This window comes from Dama dama, chromosome 20 (genome assembly GCF_033118175.1).
Source record: "Dama dama isolate Ldn47 chromosome 20, ASM3311817v1, whole genome shotgun sequence".
In the NCBI taxonomy this organism is placed as follows: domain Eukaryota; kingdom Metazoa; phylum Chordata; class Mammalia; order Artiodactyla; family Cervidae; genus Dama; species Dama dama.
In genome coordinates, this window is record NC_083700.1 from 21,603,781 (window position 1) to 21,619,664 (window position 15,884).

Genomic DNA, 15,884 nt, shown 5'->3' on the forward strand with positions numbered 1-15,884 from the left:
AAACTTGGCTAAGCTAAGATATTTTTAGACAAAAACATCAAGTTGACCATGACCTGAAAGAACTACTATAAGATGTTTTTAGTAAGAAGAAAATTGAATTGGAAAGAAGGACCAGGATGAAGAGCGAGGAGAGGTAAATATGTGGAAAAAATACTGAAAATAAATACTGAAAATAATGATTCATTTGGGGATTATAAAAAAAGTGGAACAAAAATGCTGGACAAAATGTAGTTTATAAGTTGAAGGGGATTAGAGATTTGCCTAAGGATCTGTGAGAAAAGTAGAACTGATTAATTTTAACCATTCTTTATTCATTCAACAAGTATCTTTTATAGACAGGTAAAACTATAATAATAACAGAAGTCATAAGAGCTATTATTTTACATGGAGTTGTGCAAAGAAGGGGACGTGAGGCATAAGGAAGCGTTTCAGAGGTGCTGAAAACATTCTATTATTTGATCTATGTGGTGGTTACATGGATGTACTCACTTTGTGTTATTTCATTGAATTGTCTGCTTATCATTTGTATACTTTTCTGTATGTAATTACCTATGTATGCACATGTAATATTTCTGCAAATTTTATAAAAATGAGCTCTACTGCACAGTTTACACCAAAATAAAACTTTGATAGATTATAAATATATAACTTTAAATACAAGACCTAAAAGTCATGGGAAAAAATAGAGGTTAGTATTTATAGAATGTTGATTGGGAAAGAACTTTCTAAGCATGACATCAAAGGCAAAAATCATTGGTAACTCTGACTAAATAAAAGTTAAAAAAAGAAAAGTTTTATAAAACAAAACAAAAATACCAAATAGAGGAAACTATGTTTTGCAAAATATATAACAGAAAAATGATCACTATCCTTTATATAAGGGACAAAGAACATGAATTAGAAATTCACGAGAAGAAATACATAAATGACAAGTGAGCTCTGGAAATAAACAAAGAGGTTAACTAATTTGCATAAATGCACAAATATGGTAAAAGGGAATGATTCGAATTCAGTCTATCTTATCTTTCAATTAATATTTGTTTATGAATGATTATATATTTAGAACCATAAGAAGTCTTTACCATAGACTACAAAATGCAGGTTGTAAAACAGAAAGTGCAATGAGGCAAATAACACAAAGTGAAAACGTACAAAAACACCACTAACGCCTTCCTGTGTATCTATGTATACATAGCTAAGCATGGATCTCTCAGGGATCCCAATCATTCAATTTAACTATCATGCCATGGGTCTCTAGTTTCCTCCTCATCCTCTGTCCTTCCTACCTTTAGCTTCCAAATTAATCTTCCTAAAATACTGTGACCTTCTTGTAACTGTCCTGCTTGAAAACTTTCAATGATTCCTCATTTTCTACATAAGAAAGCAGAAAAAACTTCTTCAGCATGGAATTCAAGGCCTTCCACAATTATGGCATTCAGTTAACCTTTTCACTTACTACATACATTCCAGCTAGTTGACTACTTGCTGTTCTTTTTCTATGTATGTTGTCTATAGCTTTCTGTTACTTGTTCATGTGGTTAAATCTGCTTAGAATGTGCTCTCCCGCCTTATTTCCATTTTTTTATCCAAGGCTCAGTTTACACACTATCGTCTCCATGAAACTAGTTTCTCTTAGCCACTCAGAATCCACGGCTCTTTTACCTCTCTCTCCAGGCACTTATTTTCTTATTTTTTATGTTCTATCTTTATCTTACTCATTTTCGTATTCAGTTTGGTCAGCACTGACCTTACTTCTCCTACATAAAGGGAATTTAAGTCTTCCTCTCCGGGAAAGGGGAAGAATTCCAGGACTGAATGTTCTCCCTCACCTTCTTGTGTTGTGCACAGTGGTTCCTCCCAGGACAATCCTCACTCCAGGAGTGGTACGGTTCAGGTTATAAACTGTCAGAGCCTCTTCATAGGTGGCTCCTCCAATGATAAACACAATGATATCCTGAGGTCTGCAATAATGAAGAAAGTTAGGTTTATAGCATGGAGGGGGGGGAAGGCAAAGATTTGCTATACTCTTACATACACAGTTTTAATTTCTGAATCTTTCTTTTTTGGTAAAGGAAGCAGAATTAAAGCAGAATAGAATAAAAGGTTTAAAAAAAGTTTTAATTATCTCAAATTGGCAGGAAACAGAGCAGGAAATGCTGAATAGTGATTTGCTTTCTGTTTATGAGCGGATGTCTTATAATTTCTGTGCTGTGGATTTCAGAATAGCACAATAGTGTTTGCTAGAACCAAATGTAGAAATATTCTTTTATATTCAAGAGGCTGAAGAGTACTTCACTGTGATATGATATCAATATAACAGTAATTTATGCTTACACATCTCCTTTCATATATAAGCCCTTTGTCAAATACTTAGTACAGTGTCATTACAATGGCTTCTGTCCAAGGACCTCAAAGTATTTTGGAAAGTACTGGTATATTTGGATGTCCCCATAACATGGGAACTAGCAACATTTAGTACTTTGAGTGCAAAAAAAGAATGGGACACATAAATTAAATCTAGAATCCCACCTCTTCTTAAAATTTTTGTTCCTCAATCCTTTGACAAACCAAGAAAAAGAAACCATGGAAACAAACAAAGAACTCGTGCATATAGTTTTGATATTGGACATTCTGACACATCATCTCAGTCACCAGCCTCGTTTAGGGCATACTGTGTTGTTTCACTGTTTCAATCGTTATCAAAATGGCTTCATAACAAAAGTGAGTAGTCCTCCTATTAGGTCCTTCTGCAGATATTAACAAGAAGATCACATTATTTTCAAAATTGACAAAGTCTGCTCTTTTCTCATGCCATCAGGAGAAGATAAAATTACTCAATCTTAGTAGGCAAGTAACTTTGTTAAATCACTTATTGGACATTACTTAAAATTACATCAAGTAGAAGCATCCATTTTGGAGGTTACAGCACAAAATTAAATAGAAACAGCTTTAGTCAAAGGATGTGCATGCTTATGTATAAATCATGAAAAAAAGCTCCCCAAAGCCCCAACAACCCTACATTTGCCTCTCTGTTTGTTTCTCTGTCTTATTCTAAAACATCTTGAAGGAATCACTAACCAAGAGAGTATTTGTTCTTGTGGGACTTCATGAAAACAGAATCAGAAATTGTGGCTATTTAAAAACGTTCGGGTGCAGCCACCATGGAAAACAGTAGGGAGGTTCCTCGAAAAACTAAAAATAGTGTTGCCATATGATACAGCAACCCCACTCCTGGGCATATATCCAGACAAAACTATAACTCAAAAATATTCATGCACCCCTATGTTCATAGCAGCACTATTCACAATAGCCAAAAGATGGGAACAATCTAAATGTTCACTGACAGATGAATGGATAAAGAAGATGTGATACATAAATACAATGGAATACTATTCAACCATAAAAATGAATGAAATAAAGCCATTTGCAGCAACATGGATGGACCTAGAGATTATCATTCTAAGTGAAGTAAGTTAGAAAATATGACACAAATGAACTTATTTATGAAATAGAACCAGACTCACTGTAATAGAGAACAGACTTGTGGTTTCCAAGGGGAAGGGAAAATGCAAGAGGGATGGACTGGGAGTTTGGGGTTAGTAGATGTATTACATATAGAATGGATAAACAAAGTCCTACTGGATAACACAAGGAAATACATTCGGTATCCTGCGATAAACCATAGTGAAAAAGAATATAAAAAGGAAAGTATATATGTGTATAACTGAATCACTTGCTGCATAGCAGTAATTAACACAACATGGTAAATCAACTATACTTCAATTAAAAAACAAAGCAAACCAAAAAAATATCCGGAGACTTCCCTAGTGGTGCAGTGGGTAGGAATCTGCCTGCCAATGCAGTGGACACAGGTTCGATCCCTGGTTCAGGGAGATCCCACATGCCGCGGAGCAACTAAGTCTGTGCACCACAACTACTGAGCTTGTGCTCTAGAGCCCAGAAGCCACAACTAGTGAGCCCACATGCTGCAATTACTGACGCCCGCGCACCTAGAGCCTGTGCTCTGAAATAAGAGCAGCCACCTCAATGAGAAGCCTAAGCATTGCAACTAGAGAATAGCTGCTGCTCACTGCAAGTAGAGAAAGAGCCTAGGCAGCAAGGAAGACTCAGAACAGCCAAAAGTAAAATAAAGAAAAAAAATTAAAAATATATTCAGATAATCTCTGAGCTTCAGAGATAACCAATGAAGACTCCCAATGATAAAGGGATAGTTATTCTGCAATTGATTCAGCAGAGTCAATTATGATATTTCTATGTGAACTTGGGACTTAAAACTATGCCTTTGAAATGTTACTTTTTAAGCCAAAATAAGCTTAGTTCAAATCTACCCACTGGAAAAAATGTACTTAGCACCACAATGCTTTAAGTGTTACATAGTGCTATATATTCTACAATCATTTTTTAAATTTTAAAATACACTGTTTTGGTGAATTCCCTGGTGGTCTGGCGGCTAGGACTCTTCTGCTTCTACTGCAGATGGCCCTGATTTATTTTGGGTAGGGGAACTAAGACCCCACAAGCTGTGTGGCATGGCCAAAATAAAATAAAATAAAATAAAATATCTGGCTTTGACTAGATAAATGTTTGCATATGGTATAACACAAAAAAGGGTATATTATAAAAAAAAAAAAAGCAAAAAAAGGCAAAAAAAAAGCTTTCTTCTCGCCTCAGTCCTCTTGCACCCCAGTTTCTTCCTAGAGGCAAACACTTACTCATTTCTTATGTATATCCTTTCAGAGATACTATGTGTATAAATTTGTGTATATACATGTATTCACAAATTTACATATTTTTATTATAAGATACATGTGTATATATGTATATATTTAATATGTATTTTATACACAGTTTATAAACTGCCTTTTATATATAGCTGTGTGGACATATTGTGCATTTTACATTTTAGGAGTTATCTCCAAGGTGCTCCACTGATGTCATTCTACCAGCAATTCAGGAAAGTGCCTACTTGCCATATCCTGTGAGTACTGTGTGTTACTGAGGCTTCTGGTCCTTTTAAATTAAGGTGATCACTTGGTCTTCCTCAAAATACTTTCTTTACTTGGTTTCCAGGACATCGTATTGTTGTTTTCTTCCTGCTTTGTTGGTTTACATTTTTCAGTGTCTCATGATGGTCTCATCTCATCTCCTTGACCTCTTAATGGTGGAATGTCCAGAACCCAGTCACTGGGCCTCCTTTCTTCTTGATCTACACTTACTCCCTGGATCTGTCTAATGTAGTAGCCACTAGCCACATATGGCTATTTAAATTTAAATGAATTAAAATAAAATTAAAAATGCAGTTCTTCAGTGTAGCTAGCCTTACTTTAGTGCCCAACAGTCATATGTAGCTAGTAGCCTATCTTATTAGACAGCATGGGTATACAGTACATTTCCATCATCGTAGAAAGTTCTATTGAACTGCACTTCCCTGGGTGACTGCACTCAGTTTTGTGGTTTAGAATACATTTATCTGCTGATGACTCCCAAATCTCTATCTCTAACCCAGACGTCTCTCCAAAACGCTAGACGTAAGTATCTATTTGACATTTCTACTTGGCTGTTTAGTTTATATCTGAACTCAGCAAGTTCAAATTCCTAATTGTCTCCTCCAAGCTTGTTCCACATATAGCTCTCCCCATCTTAGCTGATGGCCAATCTATCTTTTCACTTGCTTAGGAGAAAAACTTTAGAGTCATCCTAGTTTCTCCTCTATGGTTGGTGTGAAGCATGTAAGTTAGAGATATAATGAGAGGAGCCTGGAGAGTCACTGGAGCCTGGCTTGCTGCAGTCCATGGGGTCGCAGAGAGTCAGACATGACTTAGGCACTCAACAACAACGTAGTGAGCGGAAGAGGGAGAGCCTTGAATCTCACAGGTCGTGGGGGGATCACCGAAGGGCTGTAACAGGCTACCATGGTCAGATTTGCCTTTTTGGATGACAATTTTGGCAGCTATGTGAGAATGAATTGGTGGCTGCTGGTGGGAAAATTTGGGGAACAAAAGGCTACTCTTTAAGACTTGTGGGAAGATGTGATAAAAATTGGAAATAAATACCAGAAGTGGAGGGGAAGGACTGGATATAGAAGATACAAAAAATGTAGACTCTAAAAAAAAAAAAAATGTAGACTCTTCAGTATTTGGTCAATGATTAAACGTGAAAGATGAGGATAAAAGAAGAATCCATGATAACTTTAAGAATTCTGGCGTTGGTGATTAGCTATAGTAGTTTAAGTGTGAGAACAAAGAAAGCAAGACTGACTGACTTAAAGGAAGACAAAAAGATGCTGTCTTTTAGATACCTGTGGATCATCCTAGTGGAGTTGTTCACCAGACATCTGGACATTGAGACCTGGTGATTTCCATGAATATAAGTGGCGAGTGAAGCCATGGGGATAGATGAATTCTACCTAGGGAGATCAAGAAGAATGAGAAGAGAACCAAAAGACAGAGTTGGGAGTGGATTCTTTAAGATTTACAGGAAAAGCAAGAAGAGTAGCTAGCAAAGGCAGCTGAGAAGGAGACTGTCAGAAAGGTAGGAGAAGCAGAAGGGAGAGGCCAAGAGATGAGTTTCAAGAAGCACAGAATGGTTAAGTGAGGATTGAAAGAGACCACGGTGTATATTCTTGCAATGCGACTTTTCAAGAAATGTTTCAGTGTATTAGAGTGAAGCAAGAAGCCAGGGTATATGGATTGAAGAAGTGAGGAGTGAAGGCAGTAACTTTATCCAAGAAGCTTGACTGTGAAGGGAAGATAGGTTAGAAGAGAACCCTGACTCAAGGGCTTTAAACTTATTACTTAACAGAAGAAACCTGAGTAAGTGTGGAGCCTGCAGGAAAGTAATCAGAGGAAGACAAGCTGAAAATACAGAGGAAGGAGGGAGAGGGAGAGAAAGAGCAAGGAGAGACAGTGCAAATAATTACAGAGAAAGGCTTCAGAAGTGATAGTAGGAGTCTAAAACTAGTGATAGCAAAGAGGTTAGTTCTAAATAAGGAAAAGAGGATGTATTTCCTTTAGAATGAAGGAAGATGATAAAGGTCGATACATCTAACTAATCCTATAAACATGGGGCTAGACATGGGGCTATAAACATGAGGGAGCTAATGTCTGACACATGCAATTTTTTTCACTGTGAAGCAGAAACACTAGTGTGGGTTAGGCGACTTGGAGATGATGGCAAACATCTAAACTGATGTGGTGAATAAGACAGAGAGGGTTCTCCTCTCTCTCTATGTATCTAAGGATACATAAGTCTGATTGAGCACCCCTGAAGGCCCAAGTGAGGTGAGAAACAATGAATTTGTAGTGGCCCTAATATATAATTTGTATGATCTCCTCTAGTAGTACAGAGAAGTAGATGTGAGCCTTAAGGTTGTTCCTAATCCAATAGGAATCTGGTGCTTTAGGCTCCACACCAGATTATTTTATACACTTCCTATAAATTTATAAAATCCTTTATAAACTTATAGGAAAGCATCATCACTGTCTACGAATGACTAAAATTTTCTGCATTATAAAGGTTTTTTCCTTCATGTCTTTGCTTCCAGTTACTGGCCAGCTATTTCTTGTGGAAAAGGTCATTTGCTTAAGAAGAGTTATATAACGGTGATAGTAATATTTTTCTGCAAAGTATGATGATCTCTCAATTATTTGGGGACTGAATATTCAGGCAAAATACAGGTTCTTTGTCTTTTATTACATCTGATATGTGTTGTTTCAACTCTTACTAATATTTCTACAGAAGTATTTCTCTTAGAAATACTAATATCTCCAAGATTTCTACAGACACCTAAAACTCAAGTTCTGCTCTTGTCAGGATCTTTAGGGGTTTATTTCATGAGAAAGGGATCCAATAAACTACAATTGGTTGTAACTTTAAAAACTGATATGAGTCCCTGCAACTTTTACCACAGTATTACCCTCATGAATAATCACTAAATTTCTAAGGATATACGTTTTTAATTCTTCCCAATATATTGGTTCTAGAGGTACCAGTTGATTCTGAGATAATAATGGCTTTGTCTCAAGTGCAGTCTCAACTGGTTTAATATTCATTAAAAGATGAGTTCTGTGTGGGAGAAGGCGAGGGTGGGATGTTTTGAGAGAACAGCATTGAAACATGTATATTATCAAGGGTGAAACAGATCACCAGCCCAGGTTGGATGCATGAGACAAGTGCTTGGGGCTGGTGCACTGGGAAGACCCAGAGGGATGGGATGGGGAGGGAGGTGGGAGGGGGGATCGGGATGGGGAATACGTATAAATCCATGGCTGATTCATGTCAATGTATGTCAAAAACCACTACAATATTGTAAAGTAATTAGCCTCCAACTAATAAAAATAAATGGGGGGGAAAAAAAAAGATGAGTTCTGTGGGAAAAAAATCGAATGTTGTAAGAATGTGCCATCAAGAAGAGAAGAAGACACTCTACCAATAGTTTGGTCTATGGAGGTCTACCAATAGGTCTATCTAGGACTAGCCTACGTATTTAGAAAATAAAAGGAGAAAAAAATATAGGCACTTACAGTATTCAGAAATAATAAAATCCTCAAAACTGAAATGATTTTTTTGCCAGAAAATGAGTATTTTTTACAGTAACATTCCATAATCAGTGCTCTTTACATTAAGGGATGAATCCAGCCTGAGACCCATCTTGCAGCTTATTTTCAATAAATACTCATGAATTACACAGATTACTTCATTCAGAATAAGGGAAGTAGGTTTCTCTCTTACAGGGGTACACACGACTGATGAGAGGAACTAGACAGTAACACTTTTGTTTTGAGCTCCTGGTCTGATATGTACGTGTGCATGCTTAGTCATGTCCAACTCTTTGTGACACCGTGGACTGTAACCCACCAGGCTCCTCTGTTCATGGGATTTTCCAGGCAAGAATACTGGAGTGGGTTCTATTTCCTCCTCCAGGGGATCTTCTCGCCCCAGGGATCGAACCTGAGTCCCCTGTGTCACCTGCACTGGCAGACAGATTCTTTACCGTATGAGCCACCTGGAAAGTCCCCTGGTCTGATAAGTCAATTTAAAAAGCAGCTGAGCAGAATAACAAGGCTCATCCTGGGACATGATGTTGCTTTTCCATAGCTGCCCTCTGCTGATCACCTGCTTCTAGAGTACATCTCTCTCTTTTTTTTTTTTTAAGAGTACATCTCTTTCTTATGGAAAAGAAAGGCAAGAACTGGGAAGGAATAAATTCAAGTGCGTTTCTAACACAGCCAGAGAATACTATCTTTTAGTCTGATAATTTCAGGGTGCCAGAGTATTTTTGTATTGCTGGAGAGGGAAGAAAATGTCATGGGTGGTTAACTGTGAGTTTAGGTTGTATCAATGTAAGGACAGACTTATATACAGGGATAGGCTCATAGAACTTGTCTCAGTTGTGTATCTAACAAAGATGATTATGTCACATTTGGTTATGAAAACATTAATAAATGTTTTCCTGTGCTTCCTACTACTTAGGCTAGCTTAAGGAGGAACATCGGTGGAAAAAAATAAAAATCTCTGACACTTTTCCATTTAATTCCTTTCTCTGGTGAATTTTAAAAGTAGATGTTCTGATGAGGCCCACAGTAAAACATTTTTATATAATGGTTAAAGGTAAATGGAATACACAGGTTCAATTCTTTGTACACATCTTCCTGTGCTCTGTAATTCACCATAGCAACCGAAAGCATTAATTAATGCAGATAGCAAACATTAGAAAACATTGGTCTGTTCATGCCGCATCTAGATATACAGGGACACCCTGAGAACCCAACCAATTTACATCCTATTCCCAGGTGGTTCAGTGGTAAAGAATCTGCCTCCCAAGCAGGAGATGTGGGTTTGATCCCTGCGTTGGGAAGTTCCCCTGGAGAAGCAACCCACTCCAGTATTCCTGCCTGGGGAATCCCAGGACAGAGTAGCCTGGCAGGCTACAGTCGACAGGGATGCAAAAGAGTTGGACTAAACGACAACAAATTTTATTAGAAGATAAACAAAAACATTTTCACATACAGTATTTCTGGAAATCATCAATTATTAAGTTAAGCAGAAAAACTTAAAACTTTTAAGAGGCAATATTTTACCTATTTTGTGGGCTGTTATGGCTAAAATTCAAATTTTTGAATTAGTACTTACAGATGGTTAAAGATCATATGAGCATTGATTGTAGGAGAAAAGGCCAATGAGAAAGGACTGCTGCTTCCATAGAAACAAAAGCAAGATTCTACTCAGTTGGTATAAATGTGAACAAGTAATTCCTTTTTGAATTCTACTAAATTTGGAATGCATGACCAGATAGCTTCATTTTCTCATCATATGTTTAAGCTGCTTGTTTTTATTAGGGATAAAAAGCAATTCTGGAGCAAGAAAAAAAAATTTAACCGCAATAAGATATGTGAAAGTACCATCTGCGGAGAAAGATCAAACCTAACTTGTGGCTATAGCTACACTGCCAAACAGGTGAACCACTAACTTAGCTAAGGGCTAAAACATTTCTACAATTGTTCCTGGTTTTGCAAAGTTGTGTTCTTGCCAGATCTCCTTTGATATCTTCTATCATTACAGTAACAACAAAACCCAGAAGTTCTATGATGATGAGACTTAAGTTAACCATAAAGATGACTATAATCAATGACTGTTTTAAATGTGATGATCTAGGGTGAAGACAGTGACTAGAGCTTAGGGTGGGGCTAAGTGAATACAGAGTCAAAAGACTGTACAGGCAAACTGCAAACATTGGAATTTTCTGGTAATATCAATCAAATTTATTCTTTAGTTTAAATTTCCCAACTATAAGTCTTGTCATGTCAACCACTACAGAAGGCTACATAAGAAATCTGACAAATCTACTGAACATCTATATGTAAAGCACTGTGTTAAACATTGTGAAGAACCCAAATATTAATAACACATAGTTCTTACTTCAAGATTAAGTACTTCATACCTAGTGGGAAAGATAGATGTGTATATAACTACTGTCTTTTTTTTTTTTTTACAACTACTGTCAATATCCAGAGGTAACCATTATTAAAAATTTCTTATTTATTCTCTCAGATATATTTACTGTATATATAACCATACATGTGCTTGAATATATATATATGTGAGTGAGTGAAAGTCACTCAGTCGTGTCCAACTCTTTGTGACTCCATGGACTGTGCAGTCCATGGAATTCTCCAGGCCAGAATACTGGAGTGGGTAGCCTTTCCTTTCTCCAGGGGATCTTCCCAACCCAGGGATCGAACCCAGGTCTCCCGTATTGCAGGCAGATTCTTTACCAGCTGAGCCACAAGAGAAGCCCGCACAGATATATATGTATAGTCAAGCTCAGACTTACTTATATACACCTATGTACACAATCACATTTATGCTAATATACAGTTTTACACAAAAGGGGTATTATAGCATCTTGATTTTCTATCTAATATATCTTAGAAAGTTTTTGGTATCACGCCATGAAGAGTTATGCCATTTCTTAAGAAGAATGCATAGTAATGTACTATAATCTAGGTAGCTAGTTCTCCATTGAAAAATATTTACCTTGTTTCTGGATGTTTTCTTTTTTTTTTCACCACTACAAATGATGTTTTGGTAAATATCCTTGTGTACATGTCTTTGTGTACTTGTGTGAGTATATCTATATGGCAAATTTTAAAAAGTATATTGTTTAGTAGGTCTTTTCAAGTCCTCTGCGGTCTTCCTTCTGTTAAGAACAGGGCCAGGAGGTGGTAGAGGTATCTTCTGTGCCTCCTACCACAGCTTCATAACCAATTTTCTGCCTTCTTCACAATTTTCATTGTCTCAGAAGCTCAGGACATAGTTGCACTGTTTTCTCCTGACCTCCTTTCCTGGTCACTCTCTTATTCCCTGAAGACTTTAACTCTGGTTTACTGTCCTCCTTTTCATTCTTGCTCCTTTCAAGATTTTCAGTGACTTTAACACCATCTCACATCCCAGTCTCCTCACCCATACTGATTTGTTCTTCCATCCCTCACAGCCACCAACACCCATGATTATAACATAAACTTTTTCATTACAAGTATCTGCAATACAAAAGGGCTTCCCTGGTAGCTCAGCTGGTAAAGAATCAGCCTGCAATGTGGGAGATCTGGGTTTGATCCCTGGGTTGCGAAGATCCCCTCGAGAAGGGAACGGCTACCCACTCCATCTTGAATTCAAAGCTTCTTTCTCTAATAACCAGTCTCTCAACTTTCAACTCACTTATGCCAATATCTCTACTAAGAAATAATTCCTTAACCTCATCAATACCTCCAATTCATTCAACAATACTTTTTTCACTATCCAATACCTTCCTTTTTTTCATTTCCCTAAATCCTGGTTGAACCTAGCTATCAGCCTCCTCTTCCTTTACTCTAGTGCAGCTAAAAGCTGCTAGAGAAAAACCACACAACTAGGCGCACGGGCTGTATTTTAAACCAACACCACAAAACTCCAATGGGCGCTCAACCCTGCTTAGAAGTTTTACTTACATTTCCCTAATAAATTTGATTCCAAGCCTAAAAATAACAATTTCACAATGTTTTTTCTTTTTATCCTGTACCTCACTTAATGGCTTGATGTCATATTTTACTGAAAAAATAGAAGTAATCAGACAAGATGGTTTCCATGTTCTCACCATCAAAGCTATTACAGTGAAAAAAGTACCTCTGCTCCTATCAAAATCTCCTCCGCTGGTGTTCTAGCTCCCTCAGACTTCACTTCTGCAACTCTTCCCCTTTCTCTTCTGCATTACCTATTTCTCTTTCTTTAGGATAATTCTCATCAGATTATAAGTATGCTCTAGAATTTCTCTTCCCCCCAAGCCCACAGTCTCTTCTAACTACGATCCCATTTTCTGACCCCCTTCATGTAAAACTTCTTAAAAAGTGTTACATACATGTATCTGTTATCTCCATCTTATTTCTTGTAACCCTAATTTGGCTTCCAAACTCACTAAAACTGGGGAATAAAGTCATCAAAGACCTTCATATTGCCAAATCTGATGGATTCTTCACTGTCCTCAACTTTTTATGTCTGAGAAGACTAGTCTTTAGGTAACCACTCACTCCTTGATCTTTATGACATCAAGCTTTTCTGGTTTTCCTCCTGTCTGTTTCTTCTTCAGTCTCCACTGCTGACTGCATATCCTCTATTCAGTGCTTAGTCCTGGACTCTTTCTTTTCCCCTTCTGTGCTCTCTCCCTGAGTGATCTAGTCTAATCCCATAGCTTTAAGTCACCAAAATCTTGTTGACTTCCAATTTAGTATTGAACATTTCCAATTATCTAAGAGACATCTGCACTTTAACAATAAAACTCTTGATTTCCTTCTAAAACCTGAGAATTATTCTTGACTTCTCTCTTACCCTTGTCCCATTACTCTACTCCCATTAAGTCTATTGATTCTACCTTCGCTCCCAGGCTCCTTATCCAAAGCATCTTCATTTCTTACCTGGCCTACTGCAGCCACCTCCTAAGTAGTCTTTCTGCTTCTAACTTTGCCGTCAATAATCCATTCTCCCCACAAGCTAATCTTTTAATACATGATTCAGTTTATGTCATTTGAATGTTTAAAGCTCTTTAGTGGCTTTCTATGCCACTGAAAATAAAAACCAAAAACAAAAAAAATCTTTACCAGGGGCTACAAGACCCCATGTGATCCAGCCCTACTGATCTTCTCAACTTATTTCCTCCTTACTTGCTTATGCTCCAACTGCACTGGACTTTTTTCTGTTCCATGAACTTGCCAAGTTTTCTTTCTTCAAGGACTTTGTTCTGGTGTCCCCTCTGCTTATGATGCTTTTCTTTCTCATTATTATGTGATTGGTTTTTTCTTGTAATTCAAAACTCATCTTCAATATCACTTCTTTAGAGAGGTTCTCTCCATCTAAAGTAGCCCTCCCCACCTTGACAAAGTACTCTGTAGCTTATTATCCTATTTATTTCCTGAATAGCACTTATCTCATTCAAATTATATTTTTTATTTGTTTACTAGTTTACTGTCTGTCTCCTTCATGTAAGTTAAGGCAGGTCCTTTGCCTTTCCTGTCTTCTACTTCCCCAGCATCTTAAGCAGTTCTTGACATATAGAAAGCATTCAAATATTTGTTATAAAAGAAGGATGAAGCAATTGAATTATTAATATATATTTAGGTAATAGTGACAAATGCTTCAACAAATGCTGACAACTGATAAATTGTGCATTTTGCTGGAAGAGCATCATTTTAAAATTTATTTGGAAACAAACTCCCCAAATTAGAAAGGTTTGCTGTCATGAACTAGTCATCCACTCTTCTGGTGATCTATTATGTCCCTTTAGCCAATTTCTTGTTCAATAATTCTTATATGAAATTCATAAGAAAATCAATATTTTTACTTTTATCATGTTAATTAGCAGGCTATTTAATAGAGTTATACTGTTTTTGAAAAAGCCTCTCAGGTGAATAGCTTTGGGCTGGCTTTCCTTTTTACCACTTTGGTGACATTTCTAAATTTTGATGCCAAATGAGTGTACTGTCTGAATTTAACCCCGGATGTTCTGCTTCTCAACCTTGGATTTTTAAAAAGAATTTTTTTCTGTTCTGTTACCAGACTACAGTTTTTTTAAGAAAAAAAGTGAAAAAGTATATTTTTATCATACAAGAGTAATTTATGTACCTCAAAACATTTTTCTCCTTTTGGAAATTTATTACATTTATAAAACACTATTCTTCCAAGGCCTTAGATTACAATTAGCTGAAATAATAGAAGAATTATACCAGTGGTAGCAATTCTCAAATCAATCTATCTAATAGGATTCAGCTACATATATTAGGCCCTTTATAATATGTTGTCCCAATAAAAAATACATACTTTTTTTTAGGGGGGATCGAGATGGGGAATACTTGTAAATCTATTGCTGATTCATGTCAATGTATGACAAAACCCACTGAAAAAATAAATTAAAAAAAAAAATTAAAGTAGAAAAAAAAATACATACTTTTTTTTGTATAGAATTTATAACTAGGTAGAAATTATGTATATTTAAAATTTCAGGTTGGCTTATGTAAGTTTATTCTGGACAAGTTTTGTTTTTATTAAAACTTAACAAACCACCGGATTAAAATTGCTTCCTTCGGTTAATACCTAAAAAGAAAACCATCCTTTCCTCCAGTGTGACAAAAGGCCTTTGTTAATTAGGTCTCAGTGTGTATATTGGCCACATTTGGCAAAGTCCAGTCCTCGCCAAAAATAGTAACAACCTGCTCTGGATGGCAATCGAGCAGCAAATCTATTTTCAGCTTTAATGTTTGAAACTCCAAATGCTAGATGCCATGGAACTGAGCCTTAAATGGCGTAAGTGAACTAGTCTGATACTTAAGGACAGGACACAAGTATTTGGAGTGCTCCAAAACATTTGTTTCTGTATTCCAAAAGAAATAATACTTTAGGCTTGATAGAGGAATTTAAACCTAACTTTGACACATGTAAAACCAGAAGAATCTGAGAATTGAAACAACTGGGAAAGGAAGAGTTGAATGATAGAATCTTAGTTGTAGTCTCTTATAGTACCCTAAATTTCCTATTTTCTTAGTGTTTCTGATTTTTATTATTAATATCTTTGTTCTCTTACCTGTCTCTGAGTGTGCTGGGGCCTAGATAAGGATACAGGTTTTCTTTAAGCTTTCCTTTGATGAGATGGTCCAGGGTCTCATGTAAGAAAGGTTGATGCTGAGTATATACATTTTCTACTCCCTAAGACAGGGGGAAATGGTTCTTATGTCATTTTTTTTGAAACGTGCAATGTAACTGTTAATGATAACTCATATCAGAAAAGGACATGCAATAGATTTTTCATGGGATAAGAGTCAAGCAGGAATTTTAGGAGAATT

At 36.7% G+C, this 15,884-nt stretch overlaps 1 protein-coding gene across 2 annotated transcripts in view; it reads right to left on the reverse strand.

The window, feature by feature from the left end:
- The window catches only part of VPS45 (vacuolar protein sorting 45 homolog), a 67,376-nt gene that overhangs the window by 24,209 nt on the left and 27,283 nt on the right, over positions 1-15,884 (reverse strand). Inside the window, exons 13-14 of one of the 2 annotated variants that reach the window (XM_061120924.1) lie at positions 15,626-15,747; positions 1,830-1,961 (exon numbers count right to left, since the gene is read on the reverse strand). In XM_061120924.1, the coding sequence (XP_060976907.1) occupies positions 1,830-1,961; positions 15,626-15,747 (254 nt within the window). The remainder of the gene's footprint in view (positions 1-1,829; positions 1,962-15,625; positions 15,748-15,884) is intronic. The other variant, XR_009689034.1, reaches the window with a different exon arrangement.